We start from the raw sequence: 27,546 nt of genomic DNA, 5'->3' as shown, positions 1-27,546 counted from the left end.
ATACTGTATAATTTCTGCATGTCCCTATGTGCTTTAAATTGCATCTAAAATATATGATAATATATGGGGAAATATATGTGAACCATTACGCAACGAGTTGACAATGATTTTAGGTATGCCCGTTTGCGCTAAGACGGAACCCAGTCGCAAAAATGGCCATGAGAGGGGCACGAGTCGCTATTCGGCTTGTCCAGGAATAACGCGAGTTGGTCATGAATGAATTTTCAGGTGTGTTCTTGTGTTTATTTTGCTTTTTGTTATGTTTATGTAGACTCAGGGACCAGTCATTTATTACAGGGGTGGTATATAAATAATTACCCTCATGTCCTTGTACATTTTTTTCATGATCCTCCCCAAATATGTCTGTTATTTTTTAGGAAATTTCACAAGAGATTGTCATAGTTTTAGGTGACCCTACGCCGATTCCCTCGCAATGTTAAATGACTGGTCCCCGAGTTTACCATTTCTTGTTTTTATGATAACCAGTAATAATGACAAAGGTGTGAGAGAGTGAATGTCTGTCTGAGGTATTTATTATGATTTGATTTTATGAAATATATAACGTGTGTAAGTAATCTCTTTGAAATATTGAACGTTGGAGAAACTGTTTCAGCCTGTATATGATAGTCACACTGACTGAATGTTTTGTTAATTGATGAAAATATGAGTTTTTTTAGATTTCAAATACTGTTGGTGTTATGAGCTCATGGTTGTTGAACACAAGAAATATATTATGTAAAAAGTATATCTGTTGAGACCATTATTTTCAAATATTGCTATACTTTAAATAAAGAATAACTGCTGTTGAATTTAACAGAACATACAGTGTTATTGTTATTTTTGAACATAATCGTGAATGAAAGAAGTGATGTGATCTTGATGGGTCAGTCCCATGTGGGTTAGTGAAATGGGTTTAACATCACTCTGTAAGTAATTGGGTCTGGACCAGACAGTCCGGTGATACTCATCATGACCAATGATCTACACAATTGGGATACGATGACAAGCATCAGCCAAGTCTGACCACCTGATCCCGTAAGTGGCCTCATACAAAAAACATGGGTTTCTGAAGACCGGATCTTCACGGGGGAGACAAGCATGGATTGCTGAAGACTGAACTTCACAGGGTAGACAAGCATGGGTTGCTGAAGACCGGATCTTCACGGGGTAGACAAGCATGGGTTGCTGAAGACCGGGTCTACACGGGGGAGACAAGCATGGGTTGCTGAAGACCGGGTCTTCACAGGGGAGACAAGCATGGGTTGCTGAAGACCGGGTCTTCACGGGGGAGACAAGCATGGGTTGCTGAAGACCGGGTCTTCACGGGGGAGACAAGCATGGGTTGCTGAAGACCGAATCTTCACAGGGTAGACAAGCATGGGTTGCTGAGCACGGGTTGCTGAAGACAGACGTCACGGGCTAGACAAGCATGGGTTGCTGAAGACCGAATCTTCACAGGGTAGACAAGCATGGGTTGCTGAAGACAGACTTCACGGGGTAGACGAGCATGGGTTGCTGAAGACCGGGTCTTCACGGGGGAGACAAGCATGGGTTGCTGAAGACCGGGTCTTCACGGGGGAGACAAGCATGGGTTGCTGAAGACCGAATCTTCACAGGGTAGAAAAGCATGGGTTGCTGAGCACGGGTTGCTGAAGACAGACGTCACGGGCTAGACAAGCATGGGTTGCTGAAGACCGGGTCTTCACGGGGGAGACAAGCATGGGTTGCTGAAGACCGGATCTTCACGGGGGAGACAAGCATGGGTTGCTGAAGACCGGGTCTTCACGGGGGAGACAAGCATGGGTTGCTGAAGACCGGGTCTTCACGGGGGAGACAAGCATGGGTTGCTGAAGACCGAATCTTCACAGGGTAGAAAAGCATGGGTTGCTGAGCACGGGTTGCTGAAGACAGACGTCACGGGCTAGACAAGCATGGGTTGCTGAAGACCGAATCTTCACAGGGTAGACAAGCATGGGTTGCTGAAGACAGACTTCACGGGGTAGACGAGCATGGGTTGCTGAAGACAGACGTCACGGGCTAGACAAGCATGGGTTGCTGAAGACACACGTCACGGGGTAAACAAGCGTGGGTTGCTGAAGATTGACCTTCACAGTATAGATAAGCATGGGTTGCTGAAGACAGACTTCACAGTGTAGATAAGCATGGGTTGCTGAAGACCAATTCTCACCCAGATGACCAACTAAGCTGCAACATCACTCATTGTGTCATCATCCTTGATTTACTGGAATCTCTTGTCTACACATCCTCCTGAGGCAAGGGGGTTAAGGATGTGCCCCTGATTTTTTTAAAGAAAACGGATTTATTTGAATCAAGTTGGGGATAAGTGATACTTGTACAAATATTCCCCCCTGCTGTAAAAAAAGTTAACTACGGCCTTGAGAGATAGGTGCAGAATGGTCCCGATTAGAAAATGTTTGACTGTATCCCTGACAAAATGTATTTAGATGCACGTGTGAAGCGATCTGGTCATGCATACACTGAAGTCGACTGAAGTTTTATCTTTATTCAAACATATAAACACAAAGAAAAAAAATTAAGCACACCCATATTTCTGAACCATGACAAATGGCAAAAAAATCATGGCATGGGATGACTGACCACAGGAGCTGGGCGATACCAATGTCCTCGGATAGAACAAACATTTGACAACAAATAAAGAAGCTATTGGTGAGTTGTGATTGAAATTTACTGACAAACACATCATGGTAACACAGGTACAGTTTTTGACCTTAGACAATACCTCAACAAAAAAATATGGAGCTGCAGGATTAAGCTTTTAAGTAAACGAGTTACGTTTGATGTTTCATGTGAAAATGTTCCTTAAAATCTACTTGACATGACACGTGAAACAGATCAGTAGCGGGTATAACCGCCGCGTGCCCGGATGACGCATTCCACCCTACGTCTCATGCCTCCAGTCAGACGTTGGATCTGTTGATGGGTCAACAACCACTCCTGATGCAATGCTGCTTCCAATTGTCGTGAATCTTGTACAGGAGGACCTCGTGCCTGTTCAAGGGGGTTCAAATCTGGGCTCAGTGCTGGACAGGGTAGAGTCGTTATTGCATTGGCCCTCGTGTAATCCACGACTGCACGCGAACGATGAGGCTTGGCATTGTCATCCATGTACTGAGGTCGAGTAGGTTGAGGGTGGTTGTCAAAATAAGGAACGACGACTGGCCTCAAAACGTCCCGGATGTACTGAGCCCCTGTTCAGTTGTCCTTTATGGTGACCAAATCCAACATACAATCATGAGAGATACACCCCCAAACCATTACCGAGCCCCCGCCGTATGCAACAGTCGGTTCAATGTTCCTGGGGGTGTAGGCCCTGTTCCGGTGCCTCCAAACTCTCGTTCTTCCATCAGTGACGTGGAGCAGAAAGCAACTTTCGTCTGACCAATGGATCCGTCTCCAAGTTCTCAGATTCCAGTTCTGTCGCGCAATACACCATGCTAAACGAGCAGCTTTGTGGTGATCTCTCAACAAGGGACGCTTTATGACTCGTCTAGCCCTCAGTCCTGCTGCTTTCAGTCGGTTACTGGCGGTTCTGGTGCTGAAACGACGATTGGGCAACCACAGATGTTTCAGACGAGTACTTGTTAAAAGGGTTCTCGGCGTATGAGACGAAGAAGGTCCCTGTCTTCGCGATGTGTCGTCACGGGAGGTCTCTCGGATCTGGGACGGTCCTGTGCATCACCGGTCTGAGCATGTTTCTCGTCTCAACGGCTTACGACAGCGTGATGATACCCATAATTTCGACCAATGGCATTACAAGACATTCCTGCGTTATGCTTGCCGCTTATTTGCCATCTTGTGGCGTTTGATAATCGCCTTCGTGCCATGGTCACACAATGTCATTGAATAATTGTTAAAACTGAGCTGAAGAAAGCAATTTTAACGTTTGGATAGACTGCTTTTAGAGATACTCGAGGGTAGCATGCTGCACGGGCATACCATGCATGGCACGTGAGCTTTGGTCACGTGTGACTGATTACATTATCTCGAGAAAAGATAATTCTTCCCGTAATTATATCTTTCATGACTGTTACAAATATTGGGACCAAACAATAATGAAATATATTAGGGTGTGCTTAACTTTTTTCTTTGTGCATATATAACTCAGAGGAAATGGGTGCATTGTCAGAAAGAAATGCGAACATTCGTGACTTGTAGTGTAGCCATATTTTTGGTCATTAAAAAATATATTATGTGAGTAATCACGGGTCCGGGTAGACCTGTGGGTAACCGTGGCCATTGTGATATAGGTGGACTATTGCTAACCGCAGCATTAATCTACAGTTACTCAAACTCCAACCCTTCCTCGAACCTTGACGGTGATCATTGCTCACAATATCAATCACTGGATTGTCTGGTCCAGATTTGATTATTCACAGGATGCCGTCGTATAGCTGGAATATTGCTGAGTGGCCTTATCATGTGCCAGGGTCAGGTTTCTTATGCACTAATGTACTTAAAATAATTACCCTCCCCAAATGCTCGTCATATTGATGAAACACACCACGCTACTATAATTTTATTCCATGACAACCCCCCTCCCCCCACCCCAAAAATGCAAAATGCAAAAGCATTATATAATTTAACACCGAATGTCCATTTTATCATGACCCTCCCTAAATATGTATGCATATGTGTATATGTGTATATGTGTATTTACTTTTATGACCCTCTCCTGATTCCATCTTAACCACCAACCCCCCCCCCCCCCCACACACACACACACACACACACACGCACACACCCTCCCCCTATAATAAATGACCTGCCCCTAAGGTAATATTTACTTGATAGATTGGTACCAAAATATGAGTGATTTATTTTTATAAAAGACCTGAATCATGTGCTGGGACGTGCCAGATACTTGAACATAGTTCACCCTCGCAATGATATAAATTCAAACTAATGCACAATGGTTTACAACAATTATAAGAAAATCTATTTGGGCAAAGTATGTCATTTATGTTCTCTTTCTTTTCAGACTTGTGAAAAAGATTGAAACCAATGGGATTCGAACACACTCGTTTTAATTTATACATTGAATTTCCGTCTCGTACTAAGCCCGACAAGAGTTACGTCCCGTTATTAATTGACAGCAATGCGTTCACATAAAACGAAATAGGTTTATCCCAACTAAGCCGATGGGATTTCCACATTAACTTGCGCATTGTGACTGGCATATATTTCACAACACTTGTTGCCTTTGTCACATGATTTGAGACAAACGAGCTCAACACGGAAGTAGCATCACAAAATGATGTCACTTCCGGTATAGCCAAAACATGAAACTTTGCCATTGAAGCTGTGTCATCCGTGTTGGAATCGAACGGTGGGAAATTATTAATGACAGAGGGAGTGGGTTCATTTTGAAAATGTCGTACCACTCTGCACTCGATCCTGATGAACAGTTTGATTATTTGTTTAAGATAGTGTTAATTGGTGACGCAGGTGTCGGGAAAACCTGTGTCGTGCAGAGATTCAAATCGGGAACTTATACAGAAAAACACGGCAGCACCATCGGAGTTGACTTCACAATGAAAACTTTGAACATTGACGGCAAACTTGTGAAGGTGAGGCAAACTTGATGGTCATTTGTGCTATAAGCTGGTAATGTATCTTGTACATATGGACGATTTTTCTGACGGCGAGTCAGCTGGCTGACAGTCGTGGAAAACACTTTTGTTTATACTTGATGAATCACTCTTTCTAATTATAGACTGTCGACCACAACCGAATTACTGATTTAGTTTTTTGCCATATACATCGTGTACATGAACCAGATGATATGTTTACAAACACCAAGTTTTTTTAATATTTTGAGTAATTGTGTTACTGTCCGTTTTGAAGCATCTGTTTATCTTTTGGAAGGGGATTTATGTGATGTATGCCTAATCATGTAGACATCATGATCAATATGTTTTGAAATGTTTGTTGTGCTTCTTAGTGAAAGTTGTCATCTATATGCTTACAATTTGCACACATATACTATACTATGTTTTTGCGCTATTGAATTATGTTTGATAAATATATTTACATCCTTATCAAGTGCTTCATTGTTTATGAATGGTTATCCTGGTTATGGCGTAAATCTTAGGGCTGTTAATTAAAACTGATGGAATGGTCCAAAGTTCAAATTTCTTATGACAAGATAGACATTTGATACAAAAAACTTTAGTAGGGAGTAGGGTTGTCATAATGCACTTTGTATTGTTTGTTGTGATACAATACATCGAAACTCGACACATGACATGTTATTCCTTAGCATGGGCAAGTATGTCTACCGTTCTGAAGCATTGTTTGCTTACAATATATAGAGAGAATCTCACCCGAGTGTCTTTTGATATGAAATATATCAACACGAGTTGATAAAAGTGGTAAAATGCCGAGGATTTTTGCCACTTTTATCAATGAGTGTTGATATATTTCATATCAAAAGAAACGAGGGTGAGATTTTATTTATCATCCAACATCATTCTTCCAACCTTTTCAATTTGTAGACAGTAATTAGCAGTGTCTTCAATGTAAAAAGTACTGCTAACAGCTCCAGTAGCAGAGCCATTAGTGATGTCATTTGATTGTGATGTCATGGTAACCAGTGATGTGACTATGGTCTGCAAAGCATTGTGATGTAATTTCATTGCAGCGATATCTACAGTGTAGATATCGCTTGATCTCATCCAAGCAATATCTCCTGTGGGAGCCAGTTTTGGATGATAAAAGTGGTTAACTCCCGAGCTTACTCAACTCTGCTCGCCTTATTCTGCAAGAGTGTAGTAGCGGGTGAAGGCTTATCTGATCAGGTGACCAGACTTTTCTCTTGGTTGTAAACAAACACACATATCTTGAAATGAGAAGGGACAGGCCTAATGTAAGCCTTTCGTGCACTTTACATATTGTTTTGTATAATTATGTAGATATACTACTACAGTGAGGTGCATGACAATATATCTTTATACATCAAAGTGACCGTATAGTAAACTCTCCGTAGTGCTTCAATGACAGCATGTGGAGCCATACAAACAATGTCAACAAAGACGCAAATAGGACAATTTTGTTTTACATTTTTTCTCAATGAAAGTTTAAGATTTCATGACATATGTTTATCTTAATGTGTAGACAGATGAAAAACATACAATATCTTGAACATGTTTGATGGACTGTGTGAGATGTGATGATGTTGCAGAGGTACTCGGCTTTCCCTAATTTATTCGGAACTCTTGGTAGTAGAGTGGTTGACTTCATACAAACGAGGCACCATTTATATTGTAATCTAGGCTTTGATAAACACTGGCTTCTAATCTAATCAAGCTGGCAATTGTTATTTTGTAACTTATCCGTTAGAAAAACACACAAACTTTCTCTTCCATTTCTCCCTAATGAAGACATGACCGAAGCCAGTTACTCTGCGCTGCACTTGGGTTGTCTGCTTCACTGTGTGGAGCTCTATTGTTTTGGTTTTGAGAGTTGAATCGTGCATGAATTCAAGGGGTGATGTCACACTTGGAAATTATTTCATGCATCATTTAAGAGCACCAAGAACCGTCGACATACTTGCCCTTTAAACTGATAAAAGATTCCCATCATCAAAGTAACTGAACAGTATGGATAGTGGCTTGTGAAACATATTTAGTAGATTGGAGTTGTTGAACAAAACAATGGCTTGAGAACTCTTGTACTACTTCTGCTGCCTGAACCTCTCACAGCTCCATCCTTCTAGTCAAGGAAAACAGCAGCATTAAGGTAGTAATGCAGGATTAAGATTTTGCTCAAATGTAATCAAGTCCATTACTATTAATATTATACTTACAGCTACAGATCTGGGACACGGCCGGTCAGGAACGGTTCCGAACGATCACCCAGAGTTACTACAGAAGTGCTAATGGCGTTATCATAGCCTATGACATCACAAAACGGTCTACCTTCGACAACATTCCTCGCTGGCTTGAAGATGTAAAGAGATACGCAGGAACGTCCATTGTTCAGTTGATGATAGGTAAGTGCCTCATCGGTGATCAGACTGAGGATGATACTTAGTGACTGATCACTCTCATGATTATCAACATGACGTATAGAATAGGGCTGGGACGAGTCTATATTTGCCACACGGGTACCCAATCCCCTATTACCCGACCCTACCCGGATACCTAATCCCCTATTACCTGACTCTACCCGGGTACCCAATCCCATTACCTGACCCTACCAGGGTACCCAATCCCATTACCTGACCCTACCCGGGTACCCAATCCCCTATTACCCGACCCTACCCGGGTACCCAATCCCCTATTACCTGACCCTACCCAGGTACCCAATTCATTATTACCCAACTCTATCTAGGTACCCGATCCTCTATTACCCGACCCAACCAGGGTAGCCGATCCCCAATTACCCGACCCTCCCTGGGTAGTGACTGTAGATCTTAAGAGTTAGGTACAATATGTCCGAATGGGTATTGTTTTACCCGATCCCCTATTACCTGACCCTACCCAGGTACCCAATCCACTATTACCAAACCCTACCTGGGTACCCGATCCCCCTTTACCCGACTCTACCTGTATACCCTATCCCACATTACAGACTGTAGATTCATATGAGTTGGGTACAATAGGTGGGTATTGTTTTACCGGAACCCTGGCAAAAAGTATTTAGATACACACATAAAAAGATTTGATCATGCATATACTGAAGGTGACTGAAGCTATGTGTTTACTCAAAACACATCAAAGTTTAAAGGAATGTGTGCATTGTCAGAAAGTAATGGAAACGTAAGCGACTTGTAGTGTAACTATGTAGTTTTATTCTTATTGTCATAAAAAAATATGTCACAGGTCCAGGTAGCTCTGGCTTGTTGTAAGAGGCGACTAACGAGATCGGGTGGTCAGGCTCGCTGGCTTGGTTGATGCATGTCATCGATCATAATTGCGTGGATCGATGCTCATGAAGTCAATCACTGGATTGTCTTGTCCAGACTTGATTATTTACAGACCGCTGCATATAGCTGGAATATTGCTGAGTGCGGCATTAAACAACAAACCAACCAACTGTGGTTGAGTTGTGTGAGCGATTTCAGAGCTCCCATACTTTAACATAGACTTATGATCGTCATAGGACTAAGATCACTTTGGGCAAGCGGGCAGATTACTGTGTTGGTAAGTCCTTGAGTGCTACTGCATGATAATATGTTCATTAATGGGAAGCTCATTGCTCGTATCTCTGCGCCATACTCACTCACTCACTCACTCAACTCCTGTTTGTATTCGCAGGCAATAAGAAAGATCTGGAGAGTCTGCGAGAGGTCAGTTGTGAGGAGGCGAAGAACTACGCCCACAACTGTGGGATGTTGGACTCCCTGGAGACCAGTGCCAAGGAGAACACCAACATAGATGAGGCCTTCATGCAGATGGCAAAGGTGAATAAGGGAATCTGTCACCACTTGAAGAACATCCTCCAATATGATCAATCCCCTGTGAAGATCCGGGGTAGAACAGGTCTTCAGCAACACATGCTTGCCGTAAAAGGCGACTATACTTGTCGTAAAAGGCGACTAACGGGTTGGGTGATCAGACTCGCTGACTTGGTTGATTTTTGTCACTGTATCCCAATTACTTGGATCGATGCTCATGATATCAATTACTGGATTATCTGGTCCAGACTCTATTATTTACAGACCGCCGTCATATACATGGAATATTGCTGAATGCGGCATTAAACAACAAACAAACAAAAATGTATTTCACAAGTTGTATGTCTGTTCTGTCATAATTAATTCCCCTTCAATACGACAGTGACATTGTATTTGTCTCTCTTATGAATGTTTTTGAAAAAGTTTTCTCACACATGAGATTAATTTAATTGGATGGCTATTTTCTTGTCCTGTTTCTCAAACCAGACTTGGAAAGGGGTGGTAGTGAATGTGTCCAGTGTATTTTTATTATGATAGACTGGAGTACAAGAATGTCAGCTGGTCAGATATGAGACACTGGATAATGGAGGATGGGATTTAAATGAATTGAATACAATTTGCTGGGGCTGCCCATTGGCCAGAGCCTGCTCCCCCTTTAAGATTAATTATGCTGATTCCCCCTGCAGATTCCAGGTTAGAATATGTGCCCAGCAACCCATGCTTGTCATATTATATGGGCAACTAACGGCATCGGGTGGTCAGGCTCGCTGACTTGGTGGATTCATGTAATGGTATCCCAACTTGTGTAGGTCGATGAGGGCGGTCGGGTAGCCTAGTGGTTAAAGCGTTCGCTTGTCACGCCGAAAACTCGGGTTCTATCCTGGACATGGGTACAATGTGTGATGCCCATTTCTGGTGTCCCCCACTGTGATATTACTGGAATATTACTAAAAGCGGCGTAAAACCATATTAACTCACTCGATGCTCATGATGCCAATCACTGGATTGTCTGGTCCAGATTTGATTATTTATATTCTATATTGTCATATTGCTGGTTGCAGTGTTATACACCAGCCAATTATGTTCATAATCATAATAATGTTTTGTTTCTCTCCAACCAGGAACTGAAGCGTCGGTACGGAGGCGAGTCAGGGCTGGAGGGCACGAGTGAGAAGATCACTCTCAACTCAAGTCAGGTTGGCATTGGATTGCCTTGTTGTGGAAAGTCGTAGTTGAGGTCAAGGTCAAGGTCAAGGTCATTGATGAGTAAACAACCTTGTCAGAGAGGTCATGAAGTTGAGCAAAACCTTATCCCAGAGACATCAAACTATCATCATCAGCTCAGCGTGAGGAAATAGTTTGTGTATGGTGTTGATTTGGGTCGTCTCGTGTCCTGCTGTGTGGGACGAAGATTTTACTGTGATTCTGTAATGAAACCATTGAGGTTTAGGCCATGTGCTGTAAATAGGTTTATTTATGAGGCTTATCTGTAGTATTTGAGCCAATCGTGTGACATACCATAGTACACATATAACAATTTTATTTGTCTCAAGTGATTACGCTCCACTGTTCTCAAAGAATGATTTAGATTTGTAGTTATTACTCTCCCCAATTCGCAAAAAAAGTTTTATTATTGTATTGATTACTCTCAATTGTTGGCAAATGTTTATTATTCTGTGAATAATAGTACATACCGTATTCGACGTAGTAAGTGCCCAGGGCGCTCTCAAAATTAGAAATAGCGGGCTGTTATAAGAATGTTATTTCGGTGAAAAAAAAACAGAGTTGAAAGATAAAGTTCGTGGTTTATGGTGACAGCCTGAAATGTTTATGTACGACAGATATAATTTTCCCAGAATTTAATTGCCCATAATTAAGGGTGCATATAGCACACGGGTGTGTATTATACGGGAATAAATAAGTCTTGTGTCCATTGATCAATCGGAAGGGGTTGTAATTGGGATGGTTCACCAGCCAATATATCGGCAAATATTGCGGAGCGCTTATTACGTTGAATACGGTATGTGTGTTTATCGCATGACAAATGCTTTTAAAGTATTTGAAATCTCATGAAGATGCCAGGTAATTTCTTGTTCAAGTCAAGGGGACGTCCTTGTGTGGATTAAGTGAGAACATACAGGATCTACTGATATACTTGCAGATTTCTCACATTGCAAGTCCGTCTGTTGAGTGACTGTATGTGAAGGTTTACATGTATCAATGTATTCCTAAGATTGTTACAGCGGTATAAGAATCGTTATGGAATATGGAGAATGTATTGGTGACCATGCCATGTACTTACATTTGTCATGGGGGTCTGTTTGAACACCTATGCTGATCTATGACCATGATTAGAGTCAGTTGATTTGTTGAAACAATGATTATTTCGTGGATACTATTTGTGCGTCACTTAACCATGTAGTAGGGTGTAGGATTTAGCATCTTCTAATGCTTAACAGCTTATAAACTCTTTGCCATTCCAAACACATTGCAGGGGCATGGGTGGCCCAGTCGTCTAAGGCAACGCCATTCGCTGTGCAGAGTTGCGTCCCTTGGGCACACCAGAAACCTATGATTGTGAATCCCGGTTCGCCCGGATTATGTTTCTAGGTTTGTCAGCACCATACCCGTGCTCGTGGGTTTCACCGAAGTGGTAAACGTCCGAAACCTGCATCACTTCGAGCTTTCCTTCCACATTAAGCTGACACGCCGTGATATAACTAGAATACTCTTAAAAGTGGCGTTTAACCCAACTCACTCACTCACTCGACCAAACACATTGCAACCATTTGTCCTTACTTTAGTGACATCTCATCACAAGGCGTGGTTGTTTTGGAATCTTTGTTCATCAAGTAATACGCAGGATCATTCTTGTGCGTGAGTATGATATATCTAGACCTGGACTTTGGCAAATGTCATCAAAATTTACAATTGGAATTAAACATTTCCAAAATCATGGTGCAGTAAACTACGGTTATAATGAACTCAAAAGGACCATTAATTTTAGTTTATAATAACCGTAGTTCTTTATAAGCATATATACAACAAACTTATATCAAATGGCCGGGACTAAAAAATAAGTTCATTGTATCCGTCAGTTTGTTATAAACGTGTTTTCGTTATAAACATATTTTACTGTAATATAACTAAAAGTTAATTTAATGGCTTTGTAGAGAGAACCTGTATTCAACTTATAACAGGGCCAATAAGGAGGAAGAGGTTTCAAGGCATAGTTTTGTATTATTGAATTCAATATATTCTCAAAATTCAATGTTAAAATACCTCTGAATTTTAGAAAACGAGAACTTTTAAAAAATCTCACATTTGAAGAAAATAACATGTATTTCCCAATTTTCCACCAAGGGGCACTTTGTTTGGAAACTTTGATCCCTGCATATACAGTAACGCCTTGTTAGTCCTGTATCCTCACCCTGGACAGGTAGTGTCTGAAATGTCTGTAGGGTCTGTTAATCTGTAAAGATACAGGTCAGAATTGGTCTTCAGCAACCAACGCTTGTCATAAGAGGAGACTTACTGACTTGGTTGATGCATGTCATTGTATTCCAATTGCGTAGATAGATGCTCATGATGTCAATCACTGGGTTGTCTGGTCCAGACTCAATTATTTATGGATCACTGTCATATAACTAGAATATTGCTGAGTGCGGCGTTAAACAACAAACAAACAAACAAACAAACAAACAAAGTTAATGTTGATTATGCACTCATCGAGACTGACAAGAAAAATCTACCAAGGCAGGTTTCTGTGAAGCTTAATACTGCTTTGATACTGCTTTAATACTTGGAGAAGGGATCTAGTATGAACTCTGTTGATGACAGTATTTGGCATTTGTGGCCATGAAAGTGAACTGACCGCAGCAAACTGTGCTGTTTGCGATAGGCAACTGATGGATCAGGTGCTTAGTGACCCTGATGGCATGGAGTTTTGCTTGCAATATCGATCACTTGATTATCTGGTCCAGACCTAATTTTTTACAGGGCGGCAGCATATAGCTAGAATAGTTCTGAGTGCGGTGTTAAACAACAAATGGAAGAATGGTGATGAGTGCCAAATACCCAGGAGTAGAAGGTTTGACAAGAGGAATTTAATTCCTTGATTTCGGTGCTAGCACTTACTAACAGTCTACACAACACAAAGATCTAGTCTTAGGGTCGAGTGCTATTGTAAGAAGCTTCCATAGTGCTTGCAAAGTGTGAGATGTCCATCAACTTTCTGTCAATCACATTCCTATGTTGCCACGGTTACCTCTCTGCTGTGATTGCACCCATGAGCATGTGATCTTGTGATGTCATGTACCATGATGTCTCCTGTATCTTCTCAGTAGAACTACTCTCTCTTGTAGGACTACCTTTGCACTTTTTATTATTTTTTCTTGCTTTGCACATTTATGTAAGACTGATAGAATAATTCAGAATAATTCCAATAAATATTTCAGATACTTTTTTCATAACACTACCGGTATGTTTAGCATAAGAGCGACTGTGGTTGCGTGTTCTCTCATTTTAAAAGTCTAAATGGTGAAGTTAATTCCAAATCAAAAGCCTTTAAGCATTTGATTTCATGATCTGTAAGCAGCAAGAATGCAGTATACCGGACACCTTCCAACATTTTTGTTGGGGGGCTGGCCCTACCTCCCTGGCTTGAATCAAATGCATCTGAAGTAAATGGCTGAGACAAATGTCACTGATGAGGTTGTCACACGCCGTTATGGAACTTCTATGTCCAATTTGCGATGTTTATGATATTATGATATTAAATTTCAAGGTTAAATCATATTTAACCATGCAAATGCAAGTGAGGCCATTTTTTCAGCATTTTTTTAGCTTCATGCAAATGATGTTGTCGCATGAGGCTTTATATGAAGCATCAAACAAACATGGGGGATTGGTGTCTTGGTGTCCGGTATAATGCGTGTGTACCCTGTAAGCAGTTTTGACCAGTTGTTAGTGTCTGTATTGTAAGTTGTCGTGGTATTAAAGCCTGTAGTTCTGTTAACTAGGTTGTTTATACATAAATGCAACTTGACAATCGGAACTAGATGTGTGTATGTCACTGATGGTGTTGCTGTTACCATGGTTACTGTTATCCTTTGGCCTTCTGTTTGACACTGTGACAGTTTTAGAATTGTAAATAACCGTTAAAGAGGTTACCATAACGATAATAAAGCAGGCTTTCAATATGAAATGATGCGGCTGCCACTACAACTTGAAAGATCATTGATGTAAAAATGGTGTTCCAAGACTATGCTATTTCTGAACTCAGGACTGTTCCTATCTTTGTTGTGTATTCAAATATTTCCGCCACTTTGTGGACTTGCCAGCTTGTGATGTGCTTGTTGTAAGTTGTGCCTGATACTGGATTGGCTGGATGTTATGGCTTCTAAGGCGACATTTTTAGAATTTTGGTGGACAGTTCGACCGACAAAAATAAAAAAACATAATCAGAAAAATTAATATTTTTTAAATTATTTCATTTGCACGACTGTTTTGTCTTTGATGGATTATAAACTTTACAAAATACAACTGCAAAAAGCATACAAAATTAAATTAACTTTTACATAATAATTGGCAACTAGGGCTGGTTCTCGATATAGATTATAGATATCGATAATCGCTAACGAAATATCGATCAATTATTGATAAATATCAAAGAAGTATCTTTAAGCAAATATGCAAGAAAGTCCCAAAAGAAATCAACATACTTCAAGCCGCAGGTGAGCAGTGACATGTTTATGCATGGATTACTTTGGGGACATTGAGATATAACAAAAACAGTTGCTCTCCGTCTTCGACAGTTTATATCATTGACAATTATTATCGATTGCAACAATTTCATATCGATAATCGTTAATATTTCTTCTCATCTCAGCCCTACTGGCAACAGCAGCCTTCTTATAAAGAGAAGAAAACCCTCACAGAAGTATACACATAATATGACATATTACTAAGAAGACCAAGCATGTTTCACTTTTTTCACAATCAACATTTTTTGTTTCCTAAGAAACAAACTCAAACAATTTCATGCCAAAAAATTAACAAAATATTGTCTACACAAAGTTATTTTAGAATCTGTTTCGTCCAGCCCAACCTAAGTGGTAAGCCAAAATCTATAAACCATACAATAAAGAAAATGTGGCTTGAGAATGGATAGTTCTTGGGTGGGTGACCACTAGGGAAGGCTAAACCCCCAGCTGTGCCTCGGTTGTTTTGTGATGTTCATACCATCAACCACTGGTTTTCTACACAGCCAATCACATAGCTGCATTATTGCTGATCTTTGCATTAATCCAATTCACTCCTATATTTTTCATGCTGTTATGTATACTATATGTATGCTGTCATGTCCTGTATGTACAGGACGTGGTCTGGTTAACCTGTTCCGTCTTGTGGAACAGCTTGTTATTTTAAATACAAATCTACATGATGAATATATCGTAGAACTTGTTATGATTATAAAGTATTGCATTTGTTCAAGAGGGGAAATTGTGTTTATACTGCATATTTTGGCATCCAGTTGGTGAAAAGTTTGATATTTTAGAAAAAATATACACTTGAATGTTTACATCATGTTTGTGGAGTTGATTGTACAGTGACATTAGCTATGATGCCTCGGTGTTGTCAGTAGTTGTTTCATATGGTCCGGATGTTGCTTGTCAAACTGAATCCTATCAAAATGTAATCATCTAAAACAGGAGATATCACTACAGTGAAACTGTATCACAATGCTTTTGCAGGACCCCGTTCACAAAGCGATCTTTTCATATCCCTATCATAAGCTGATGTTAAAGTATTGGGAGTTACGATCGTCTTAGCGCTAAGATCGCTTAGAGGAATGAGATCCTGATCCTTATGATGTCATTGGTTACCATGACGTCAGAATAAAATGACATCAGTCATCTCTCTGCTACTGAAGCTGTTCTATTTACTAATCTAAATTTGCCTTTATTTAATGTCATCAAATGAATATAACTGGCGTCAATTTAGGCCTCAGAAGGTAAACAGACACGCGGTGATGTAACTGAAATACTGTTGAAAGTGACTCACTCACTCACTCACTCACTCACTCACTCACTCACTCACCGATTACGATTGTTATCTCTTGAGGAAACTTGGATTTTCTCTTCGCCTTTGCTTGTATGGTATTTCTTTGACTATGTTTTATACTGTTATGCTTGTACAAATTCTTTTGGTTTAATAATAATGTGAGCTATGTATTAATTTTTAATGCATGATTATTTATCAATGCTAAGATTATAATATATTCTCAAATTTGTGTAAATATTTCAATTGCATGTCTTTTGATGACCAATTTCAAATGTAGGTGTGCCTTATTTTTTTATGCTAACTTTTCTTGTTACTATGGTAACGTCTGAGATTGCAGGTTGAATGTTGGAAGATAATACTTGTACATTTAATGGACGTTCTACTGTTACCTGTATATTTCAGTGAATGTCATCTCTTGTATGGCCAATGTTAATTGATGAAGATGTAAATGTTCTAATGTTGTAACAATATCTTTTCTGAAGTTTCATATATCTTGTCAAGTTTCATAGGCTGTCTTTCTTGTAGTGTTCACAGTGTTTCATAATCTGTTCAGCTTATACTCGGTTCCAGTCTACTTAAAAGAGTACGATGTAGAGTACTGAAAGGAATTTAAAGAACACCTAATTCTTTAATACTGTCATCTAAGGCGCTGTGATTTGCTGTACAGAGTTTTGTCCCTTGGTCACGCCAGAAACCTATGATTGTGGGTTCGAATCCCGGTTTGCCCCGATTATGTTTCTAGGTTTGTCAGCACCATACCCATGCTCGTTGGTTTCACCGAAGTGGTAAACGTCTGAGACCTGCATCACTTCAGGCTTTCCTCCCACATTAAGCTGACATGCGGATATAACTGGAATACTGTTAAAAGCCTCGTTAAACCCAACTCACTCACTCATGTTGTCGTTTGCCTGTCGTGGCATTGTAATGTGAAAGAATCGGGTGTTCCTTAACTTCTTTTGTGTAGTATATGTGGAATTGTTACCTCAGTAACTTTACCACTTGCATTGGATAGCGTCTTTCATGTTCACAGGAAATTGTGCATTCATATTGTTTTGCTATGAAGAAAAATATCATTTTTGAAATAGAAAAACAGGAAATGTATGAGAAATATTCATTGTCTCCCTTGTCTACTTCACAAACGTCCTTGACCTTTACATGTGTGGAGGTTTCACGTCCATGTTGGTTCATGTAATAGTGATTGTATTTTTTTGTGTATAGCGCACACTTGTTCAACAAAATATACAGCTGTGTAGATGGGGGGTGCTCATAATACACACTGACAATGAGTTTAATTAGTCTTTCCAGCACAATTACAGGAGAAAATGTGTGTACAGCTGATTGCTATTTCCGTCTTATTCAGTGAGCAGTTATAAAACTAGATAGTGTCGCTTAGGTTAACGAACAGGACATAATAAACTTGGTCAATGAAAATGTGATAACATCACTTGATATGATGATTTACAATTTCAATTGTGTTCCCTGTTACGCTAGGCATTGTGTCTTCCTGCACACAATATATCAAACAGCAGTTTTTCCTGAAACTTATATCCCCAAGAATGGGGTTTGCACACAAAGCTCAAGTGTGCACTGTCCACTGGAAAATATGGTTTGTTGTTTTCATGCCAATCTTATATGACATCATACAAAAGGATGTCACTCCGGCTGTGACGTCATGCATGTTGATTTGATGATATCAGGACGTTCGTTTTGTGGTGCGTGGTTCGGTCTTCTTCCCCTTTAGTGTTAGCCTAAGGTGGCATTTGCCACTCTCTGGTAGGTTTTCTTTCTGGTGAGATGGTGAGATTTATACACATTCAAACTTGCTCTATTCATGATTCATTACGTGTGTGGCCATGCCACATCTTCCAAAGCGAGAAAGTATTCCACATCTACCATAGATCTGTGTCTGCCAAGATTCTGAGTCCTATGGATTGAGTTTTACATGTGTACTAAGATAAACAGAAAATGAAGTTCCACACTCAATCCCTGAGCTTGAATTATTAAGCTGTGCAGAGTTACCTCCCTTAGTTATACCAGAATCCGAGGATCCTAGGTTCACTCACGTCAACTTTTACCAGGGTACTAGTTATTTTTTAACAGAAAAGTATAATTATCTGAAAGGTTCCTTTGAATCTTAAATTTCTTGTTGAATTTGGAGACATGTACAATACCATTGTCAATGTCATGCTCTTGTTTGTGATACAAATGGCCATCTGTCTGTTGATCCAGGCAGACAGATCTCTACCAACTGGAGCAAGGAACTCTCCCTCTAAATGAAATTCCAAATTTAGTTATATTTTCCTGCCTGATATAATTTGAATCTATAGGAAAACACACAAAAAGCATGAAAGGTGAAAAGCGACTGTTATAAACTGGTCAATGCAAAGTAAAAAATCTTCTCTGAAAACATCACATGATAATAAAATATTTGGAATATCAATGAATATTTTTTAATACAGATTCACATTTGGCCATTTATTCAACTTACCTGCAAGTGCAGTGTGAAATTGAGTTATAAAATATTCAGATTCTAAAAGTTATTTTGATTTTGATTTTTATGTTCACAAATTTGATCTAAAAGCAAAACATATAGAGTGTGACATCATGCAGGCAGACATCAAGCTTTGATGACATTGACCCTTGTTTTGTACAGTGCTAAAATTATTCTCCTTCTCTCTGTAGGCTTAATGTGTTAAACATTTAGGTGTTTCTTTGTAGTTGTACAATTGATAGATGCATTGTTTGTACACTTAACAATATAATTATGTGAGTGGATGGCGGCCATCTTTGTCTCGGCCATCTTTGTTGCTAAGGCTCTGCCAAGAACATGTTGATCCAAGAAGGGGTTTTCAAAGGTCACCTATTTTGACACAAAGAACTACCTTGCAGTTTGGGCTGTTTGTGATATTGTATGACAAACTATACAGTCATGACACTATAAGTTATATATCAGTATTAAACTGGTGTTGTATTGTGGTATAGTTGTAGCGTAGCCAAATCATCAGCTTCCAGTAGAACAAATACATTAATCAGAATAGATGATCATCAAATCAAAATACCTACATGTTGAAAATAGGACATCTTTCTTCATTTTTTGAGCTGGTCTGCTGCCTGAAGTACAACTCATTGAAATCAGTGGAACCATATGCGAGGTGTGTTAAGAGTTACCTGCTCTTGTTATGTATAACAGTCTGAAGCACGTGACTGGATTTGAAATGAATCAAGTAAAAATATTGATAGATTATCATTCAATTTTTTTCTAAAACGTGAAGAGAGATGCATTGTGAGTTTGTATGTTTGCTTGTTTATTTGTTTGGTTGTTTTGGGGGTATTTTTTATTGTGTTTTTTTTTTATATATAAATATAATGAATTGGTCCTGTTAACACAATACTTAAAATTGTTACCGACAATCTCAGAAAAAAAGATGTTTTAGAGGGCAGTATGCATGAATGACCATGATTGAATGATAAGATTGTACTGGCCTAATGTAGACAGGTTCAACCAAATATTTTGTCAGCATTTGAATTGTTTACTGTTGGCATTGGTGACTTAGAGTCTAACAAATAGGAACAGGGTTCTTTTCAAGAGAAAAAAGTGTTTTTAGTTCATATTTGAAAATTAAAGGTTTCAAAGAAATAAATACATTAAAGAAGTACTTATTAAGGAACATTAGCTTTATCTATCTGTTAGGATGTTTTACAAAGGGACCATGACCTATTGTCACGTCAAAATGATATTTCTAAACAGGAGTAACGAGGCAATGTGATTGGATAATTTTTTGTTGCATATTATGAGACAGCTTTTTGAAGAACCCCACACTTTAACTCTGCCCAAACCACCAGAAGTTAGGATCAGCTAACTATGGAGGTTCTGATTAATTTGCTTTTGGAGGAGTCAATTGTATTCATACAAAGAAAAGAGTTGGATATAAATATATTTCAAGAAGATTGTTATTTTCCGATTTGTGTGCATTTATGTGGTATACATGGACGAACGTGTTTTGCAGTTGGTTTGGTCTGGATATTTGTGGAGGACGGTAGAGTAGTGCTACTTTTATATAGAACTAGATTCCTATTTTATTATCATATTATATCTACATATCATTGTTGTCAAAATGTTTGCTATATTTATGGCTGTGAAATGCTACTTATCCTTTTTGAAATTACTTGTAGTTTGGAAAATATTATTTATTGGCACAGTTTAGGTACAATTTATAACATTGTAAAGGATCGCTGATTGGGGGAGAAGAGGGGGGAATCCTAGATTTGACTTTGTTCCTTTGTAATGACCTTTAGACACTTCTTACATTTGACCTTTTTTGAGGCCTGAAACTGCCCTTTTGTTGGCATTTGAAGACACAGCTGTTGAAAGCTATTTAGATACTAATTAAATAAGATTAATGAGAGTTAGTTAAACTACCGTATTTGACGTAATAAGCGCCCACGGCGATATTTGATAATACATTGGCAAGTGAACGATCCCAATTAGCACCCCTTCCGATTGATCAATGTACACAAGACTTATTTATTCGCGTATAATACGCACTCATGTGCTATATGCACCCTTAATCATAGGCAATTAAATTCTGGAAAAATATATCTCTCGTATATAAACAGTTCAGACCGTCAGAATAAACCACGAAATTTATCTTTCAACACTGTTTTTCCACCAAAATAATATTCTAATAAGAGCCCCCTCTTTCTTATTTTGAGAGCGCCCTGGGCGCTTATTACTTCAAAAACGGTAATTAATAAACTGCTACTTCTCAGCTTGTTTCATCAGCACATTTGAATCTTTGCAAACACTGACATTTGATAGGTAGTATCTGTACATAGTTTTCCTTGATATTTGTACTTGCTACTGGTCTATGGGTGCTCCTGGTGTACGTTGTTTGACATTTATAAATGTTCATTGTGTGTTTGTTTTATAATCTGTATATGTTCACCATGATCAATGCTTTACATTTTATTTTGAGTAAAACTGTAAGGCATGTGTTTTTTTCGTTCTCCACTTATATGAGAAGAAATCTTTCCATGGAAAATGTTGGACATATACATGAGGCTTGTAGGAAATATCATACGTCAGTGATGGTACTACTATTGAAGTTGTTCCGTAATTGAGAATCAATGCTTTCCACAATGGAATATATCAGCTATAAATAGTATATTTACGAAAGGAATGGTTATTTGGTATAGTTTCCGGGTAATCATATTTAAACTACTGTATTCGACGTAATAAGCGCCCATGGCGATATTCGCTAATAAATTGGCCAGTGAACAATCCTAATTAGCACCCCTTCCGATTGGTCAATGTACACAAGACTTATATATTCGCTTAAAATACGCACTCATCTGTTATATGCACACTTAATTATGGGCAATTAAATTCTGGAAAAATATATCTGTCATACATAAACATTTCAGGCTGTCAGCATAAACCACAAAATTTACCTTTTATCTCACAAAAATAATATTCTAATAAGAGCCCCCTATTTCTAATTTTGAGAGCGCCCTGGGCGCTTATTACGTCGAATACGGTATGTTCAAGATTGAGTGTGTGTGTGGCTGCTTGTACTAGTCCAGACTTGTATAGTGCCAGGCCACTGAGATACCATGCTGCAGTTAAACATACCGGTAGATACTCCACTCTGACACAGTAGACTGACTCTGAACAGTCCTTGGTTTATCTATTGATGTCATTATTGTGTTTCAGCGTTCACTAACAGTCATGGAATGCCGCACTCTTTCCAGAAACTGAGATATTCTTAAGTCCATTCATTGTTGTGTGCTATTGAATGTTCCTGTGAGAGGCAAACTGGCCAACCACTGCTACAAAGACCATTTCATAAATTGTGTTCTTTTGAAAAGGTTTTCCCATTTGCTGGCCAGGGCCCGTTCCACAAACCTATCGTAGTGCTACCTTGATCGTAAGCCTTTGATAAAGTATGGAAGTTACGACCAACTTAGCCCTAAGATCACTTCGTGGAACAGGTTCCAGGGCTACAGAAAGATTGGATGATGGGTAGTCCACCATTTCCCACCAGATGAATTGTTAAATCCTCTGCTGCTATCAGATAAAGGTTTCTTTATTCTAGAGCCTTATCTTGTCGGGGGGTGCACGGGTGGCCCAGCCGTCTAAGGCGCCGCGATTCGCTGTGCAGAGTTGCGTCCCTTGGGCACGCCAGAAACCTATGATTGTGGGTTTGAATCCAGGTTTCTATGTTTGTCAGCACCATTCCCGTGCTCGTGGGTTTCACTGAAGTGGTAAACGTCTTAGACCTGCATCACTTCGGGCTTTCCTCCCACATTAAGCTGACACGTCGTGATTTAACTGGAATACTGTTAAAAGCGGCGTTAAACCCAACTCACTCACTCATCTTGTCTGGTTAGCCTGAGTCAGATCAGGGGTTGGAGATTGGGTGAAGGTGACATGTGAACCTGTTGACATGGACTAAGATGTCATTAGTATCGACATCATCCTCATCTAAGTTGAACAAGAACATCCTGGATCAGTAGCCCCATTTCTGTGGCAAAACTTTGTAAGCATCTTCTATGACATCTTGAATAAACAGTAAGGCTTGCAAATACTCACATCTCTTACATCCATGAAAAATTCCCACAATTTGATTGTCATCAGACTAAAAAATATCTTCAGACTTTCAACAGAAGTCCTCTTCATTGTCAACTATCGATAATTAGTTGTGCAAGTTATAGTATTTTACCTCCCTTGCTAACATATTACTTTTGCTAGAGTAACATAACACTTCACAGGTTGCGTTTACCCTACGTTCCTCCATCACTGTGAATATGACAGCTTTGCAATGGTGTTGTGACTTTTGTGATTTTGAATCAGCCAATGTAATATGCCTGTTTATTACTTGCTGAAGTCAATGAACTCCATGCATGGACTTTGTGCGAACTCGACCAATGCCTGATGATAAAGCGATGTGTATAGCTGATGGAGGAAGGTGTGTATGTTTGTACCCAATAAGTATTAAAATTGGATTAGAACAAAAGGTATCTTTTGAAAAAATATTTTAAAAAAATTTATGTCTTAAAATTGGGAGTATAAATTGGGAGTATTAAATAATTCACAAATACATCAAGCCAAATTTATTTATTTGAGTATGTCATCTGAATTCATACACTTATGTCAAGCAATGAATTTCTTGAAAATTGAAAAATAGGCCACTGATGTTAACTATAACAAGCCAGCAATTCCAGGAAAAAATTCAACTTGCTGTGTCCAGTTATTTCTCTCCTGGCGCGTCTACTTGCTGTGTCTAGTTATTTCTCTCCTGGTGAGTCTACTTGCTGTGTCTAGTTATATCTCTCCTGGTGCATCTACTTGCTGTGTCTAGTTATATCTCTCCTGTAGCGTCTACTTGCTGTGTCTAGTTATATCTCTCCTGTAGCGTCTACTTGCTGTGTCTAGTTATATCTCTCCTGGTGTGTCTACTTGCTGTGTCTAGTTATATCTCTCCTGGTGTGTCTACTTGCTGTGTCTAGTCCTCCATACAGTACATGCCGGCTGTGTATTCATGCATACATTTCATCATCGCTGTACAGAGAGATGCATTAAAATACTGTGCAATGTCTTTGTGTTTTGACTTTTTCTGGAACTGATCAATTCCATTAGTCCTGTGTTCTGTCTGCCGTTTGTATGCCTTAAACAGTATGACAGTCTGCTGCATTGTTGAGCTGGAAAGAGTAACTCGAGACCCGGGGACCCACAGGACTACCTCGACCCGTGGTTAGTCATATGATTTGTTGTTTATTTACTAGGGGGCACAGGTGGCCCAGTTGTCTAAGGCGCCGCGATTCGCTGTGCAGAGTTGTGTCCCTTGGGCATGCCAGAAACCTATGATTGTGGGTTCAAACCCTGGTTCGCCCTGATTATGTTTCTAGGTTTGTCAGCACCATACCCGTGCTCATGGGTTTCACTGAAACGTCTGAGACCTGCATCATTTTGGGCTTTCCTCACACATTAATGATGGATTGATTCTTATGATGTAAATCACTGGATCATCTGGTCCAGGCTCAATTATTTACAGACCACCGTCAAACAGCTGGAATATTGCTGCAGAAACAACAAACAAGAGATCTTGGGGCAAACCCAGTGGTTGTAAGCAAGAGGATCCGATCTATGGCACCATGATACCCTGTCAGGCAAATCACAATGTCTGATCGCCATAACAACGACAGGATACAGCAGATGAACAGGGCCCACGGTAAGGGTGTCTGCATGGAGGTCATTTCTGTTACATTGCCATCATATTCTATGTGTAAACGCCGACTGCGTGAGACCCAATTCACCAAGTATGGCCCCTCTTCCGCATGGGGACTGCATTAGTGTCGGTCTCCAGCACTCTTCTGCTTGTCAAAGAGCAGCGGTAGGTCCGACTTGTCATCACACGTGTTTGCCTTACTCATTCCCATGGACCATTATTCTTACTATGAACCACTAATTAACTTCACACATATGGGGGGCACGGGTGGCCCAGTCGTATAAGGTGCCACGATTCCCGGTGCAGAGTTGTGTCCCTTGGGCACGTCAGAAACCTATGATTGTGGGTTCGAAACCCAGTTCCCCCCAATTATGTTTCTAGGTTTGTCAGCACTATACCCATGCTCGTGGGTTTCCCCAAAGTGGTAAACGTCCAAAACCCGCATCACTTTGGGTTTTTCTCCCACATTAAGCTGACATGCTGTGATATAACTGGAATAATGTTAAAAGAGACGTTAAACCCAACTCACTCACTCACTCATACGATATGGATTACCACCATCATATAGCTGGAATATTGCTGAGTGCAGCTTTAAACAACAAGTGGACAAGGTCATCGATATACCTTATAATTGGTAAATATGTCTTGTTGCCATGGAAAGTCAAAACAAAAATCCAAAATTATCAAAAGTCACCAGTTCTATCTACGTGCCAAGTTTAGTGTAGAAATATAACATTATGGACCAATGCTGCTGCTATCAACCCCTAGCTAAAATTGTTTGATAGGCATTCCTTAAAGTTGACGGATGACAAGATAGACACAATTTTATGGATAACAACTTTAATAATGTGAAAAGCGACGTTTCGGTATAGATCCTTATACCGTTGTCAAGCAAGACTGAATGAGGGACATAGTGCAGCATATATATAGTAGTTGGAGGATAAACAGTAACAGCAATTGCATACATGAGTGGGATAACACGTGTCCATAAAATTGTGTCTATCTAACCACTAGCTCACCTCACACAATACTGCCATTGAACATGCTATGCATATGGGATTGTATCGAGATTAGATATTTATTTCAGCTTCAGCTACAAAACCATAATTTTTTTATTTAAAACTATGAGTTTGAATTTATTTGAAAGAAAACCACCTTACAGCAATGCAATTTTTTCTGGCAGGCAATTACCTTATTTTTATTTCCTCCCCCAGCCCCAAAGAATATCATATGGTCAACCCTTAACTCCTTTGCTGTGGGAGGTAAGACAGTAGGAATGATGCAGGTCTCGGATGTTTACCACTTTGGTGAGACCACGAAAATATCATCGTGCTGACAAACCTGGGACCATTATCAGGGCCAACCTGGATTAAGTATGCCTCTTAACACCATGGGCAGATGGACATGTGTTGAGTCCCTCAATTTACACATTGGAATAAAATGGTGATCATGAAAATATTTTCTTCATAACATTATTATCAACTTGTTCTTCAGGTGAGAGTTTAATACCGCTTTGAACAATATTTCAGTTACATTTGAGTATGCAGGCTATCCATTGGAGGCAAGCCCAAAGTTACACACATCAACCACCTCATGGATATTTACGCAATCATGACAAAATATACATTTGCATTGTACAAGTATCATCTTCCCGAGGCAACTGACTATAAAAAAGTTGTTTCCACCCTTGCCAAACTAGGCTGGTATAATGGAGTTACTTTTTGGCTGGACTACGAGTCTATGCATAGTCCAAACATGTGTACCGCCAACTCGGTGTCAGCAGATATTTCCAAATCTTTTCATGTTTTTAATCACGGTTTAAGACCAGTTTTATCACAATATAGATCTTGATTATTGATATGATCGTCCTGACTGGGCGCCACTATTTTGTGTGAAGCAAATGCAAGTGATAGGAGGTGGAATCTGATTGGTCCATAGGAGAGGCTTAGAATGGACATAACTGGTAATAGCCAATGTGACGCTACAATCGAACCCAGTAATTCCAGCCTAGTTCGGCAAGAGTAGAAACTGGACTTATGAAGTAAGTTAACTCTCTTGCCTCAGGAAGATGTACATGTATATAATGCTGCAAATAGTTTGTAATTTTGACTGACAGCATTTAAAATGGGTGGATGGCAAATCTGACAGTATTCTTCTAGATGCAAATGTAACAAAGATCTGAACCGTTTCCATGTTATGATCCGGTATAAATCATATCAAAGGTATTATTCTCTTCATAACAATCAAATGTATACAATCTATCTGTATATTATAGTGTGGTGATAATATCTGTTTGCATGTTATGGTCAAGGTTCTAACTTCTTTGGGAGTGCCGGACAGATTAACAGAAGGGCCAGTCCTGGTAGCATATGTGCATTCCTCTCATACTCTCAATTGTACATATGGTTATACGGTGGGGATCTAAACTGTGTCCAAGTTATAAACTCTTTTTAGCCCCGCCCCTTAGTGCCTGGGGGTGGGGGTAGGGTTCAGCCCCTCCATTTCTCCAATTGGAATCCCCATCACCAGAGAATGCTTCCAACCAAATAACGTTGAAAACTATCTCTTAGTTCCAGAGAGGAAGTCACCTAAAGCAATATCATCAAACTATCCCCATTTGGCCCCGTCCCTAAGGGGTTGATCAGCCCTAACGTTTGTACAATTCTGAATTCTCACCACCGGAGAATGCTTCCAACAATATAAGGTTCTTAGTTCCAGAGAAGAAGTCGTTTAAAACAATATAGTCTATTACTGGCTCATCAGAAGAAGTCGTTTGAATACGGATGACAGACGCCACAGTATGGCAAGAGCCCA

At 39.8% G+C, this 27,546-nt stretch overlaps 1 protein-coding gene across 1 annotated transcript; it reads left to right on the top strand.

Moving 5' to 3' along the window:
* Window positions 1-5,306: 5,306 nt before the first annotated feature.
* On the top strand, window positions 5,307-24,102 carry LOC139445924 (ras-related protein Rab-43-like). Its single transcript, XM_071227177.1, has 4 exons — window positions 5,307-5,609; window positions 7,849-8,032; window positions 9,300-9,445; window positions 10,561-24,102. The coding sequence occupies exons 1-4, from the start codon at window positions 5,412-5,414 to the stop codon at window positions 10,669-10,671; spliced, it is 639 nt and encodes a 212-aa protein (XP_071083278.1). The 5' UTR covers window positions 5,307-5,411; the 3' UTR covers window positions 10,672-24,102.
* The last annotated feature ends 3,444 nt before the right edge of the window (window positions 24,103-27,546 follow it).

The sequence above is a fragment of the Haliotis cracherodii genome, unplaced genomic scaffold (genome assembly GCF_022045235.1).
Source record: "Haliotis cracherodii isolate W230 unplaced genomic scaffold, xgHalCrac1.p SCAF_6, whole genome shotgun sequence".
Taxonomy (NCBI): Eukaryota; Metazoa; Mollusca; class Gastropoda; order Lepetellida; family Haliotidae; genus Haliotis; species Haliotis cracherodii.
This window is presented reverse-complemented; position numbering and strand designations above follow the sequence as displayed.

Coding starts and splice junctions, on each gene's coding strand:
- LOC139445924 (XM_071227177.1), top strand. CDS start 5,412: ATGTCGTACCACTCTGCACTCGATCCTGATGAACAGTTTGATTATTTG. Junction 5,610..7,848: donor TTGACGGCAAACTTGTGAAG/GTGAGGCAAACT, acceptor TTATACTTACAG/CTACAGATCTGGGACACGGC. Junction 8,033..9,299: donor CATTGTTCAGTTGATGATAG/GTAAGTGCCTCA, acceptor TTGTATTCGCAG/GCAATAAGAAAGATCTGGAG.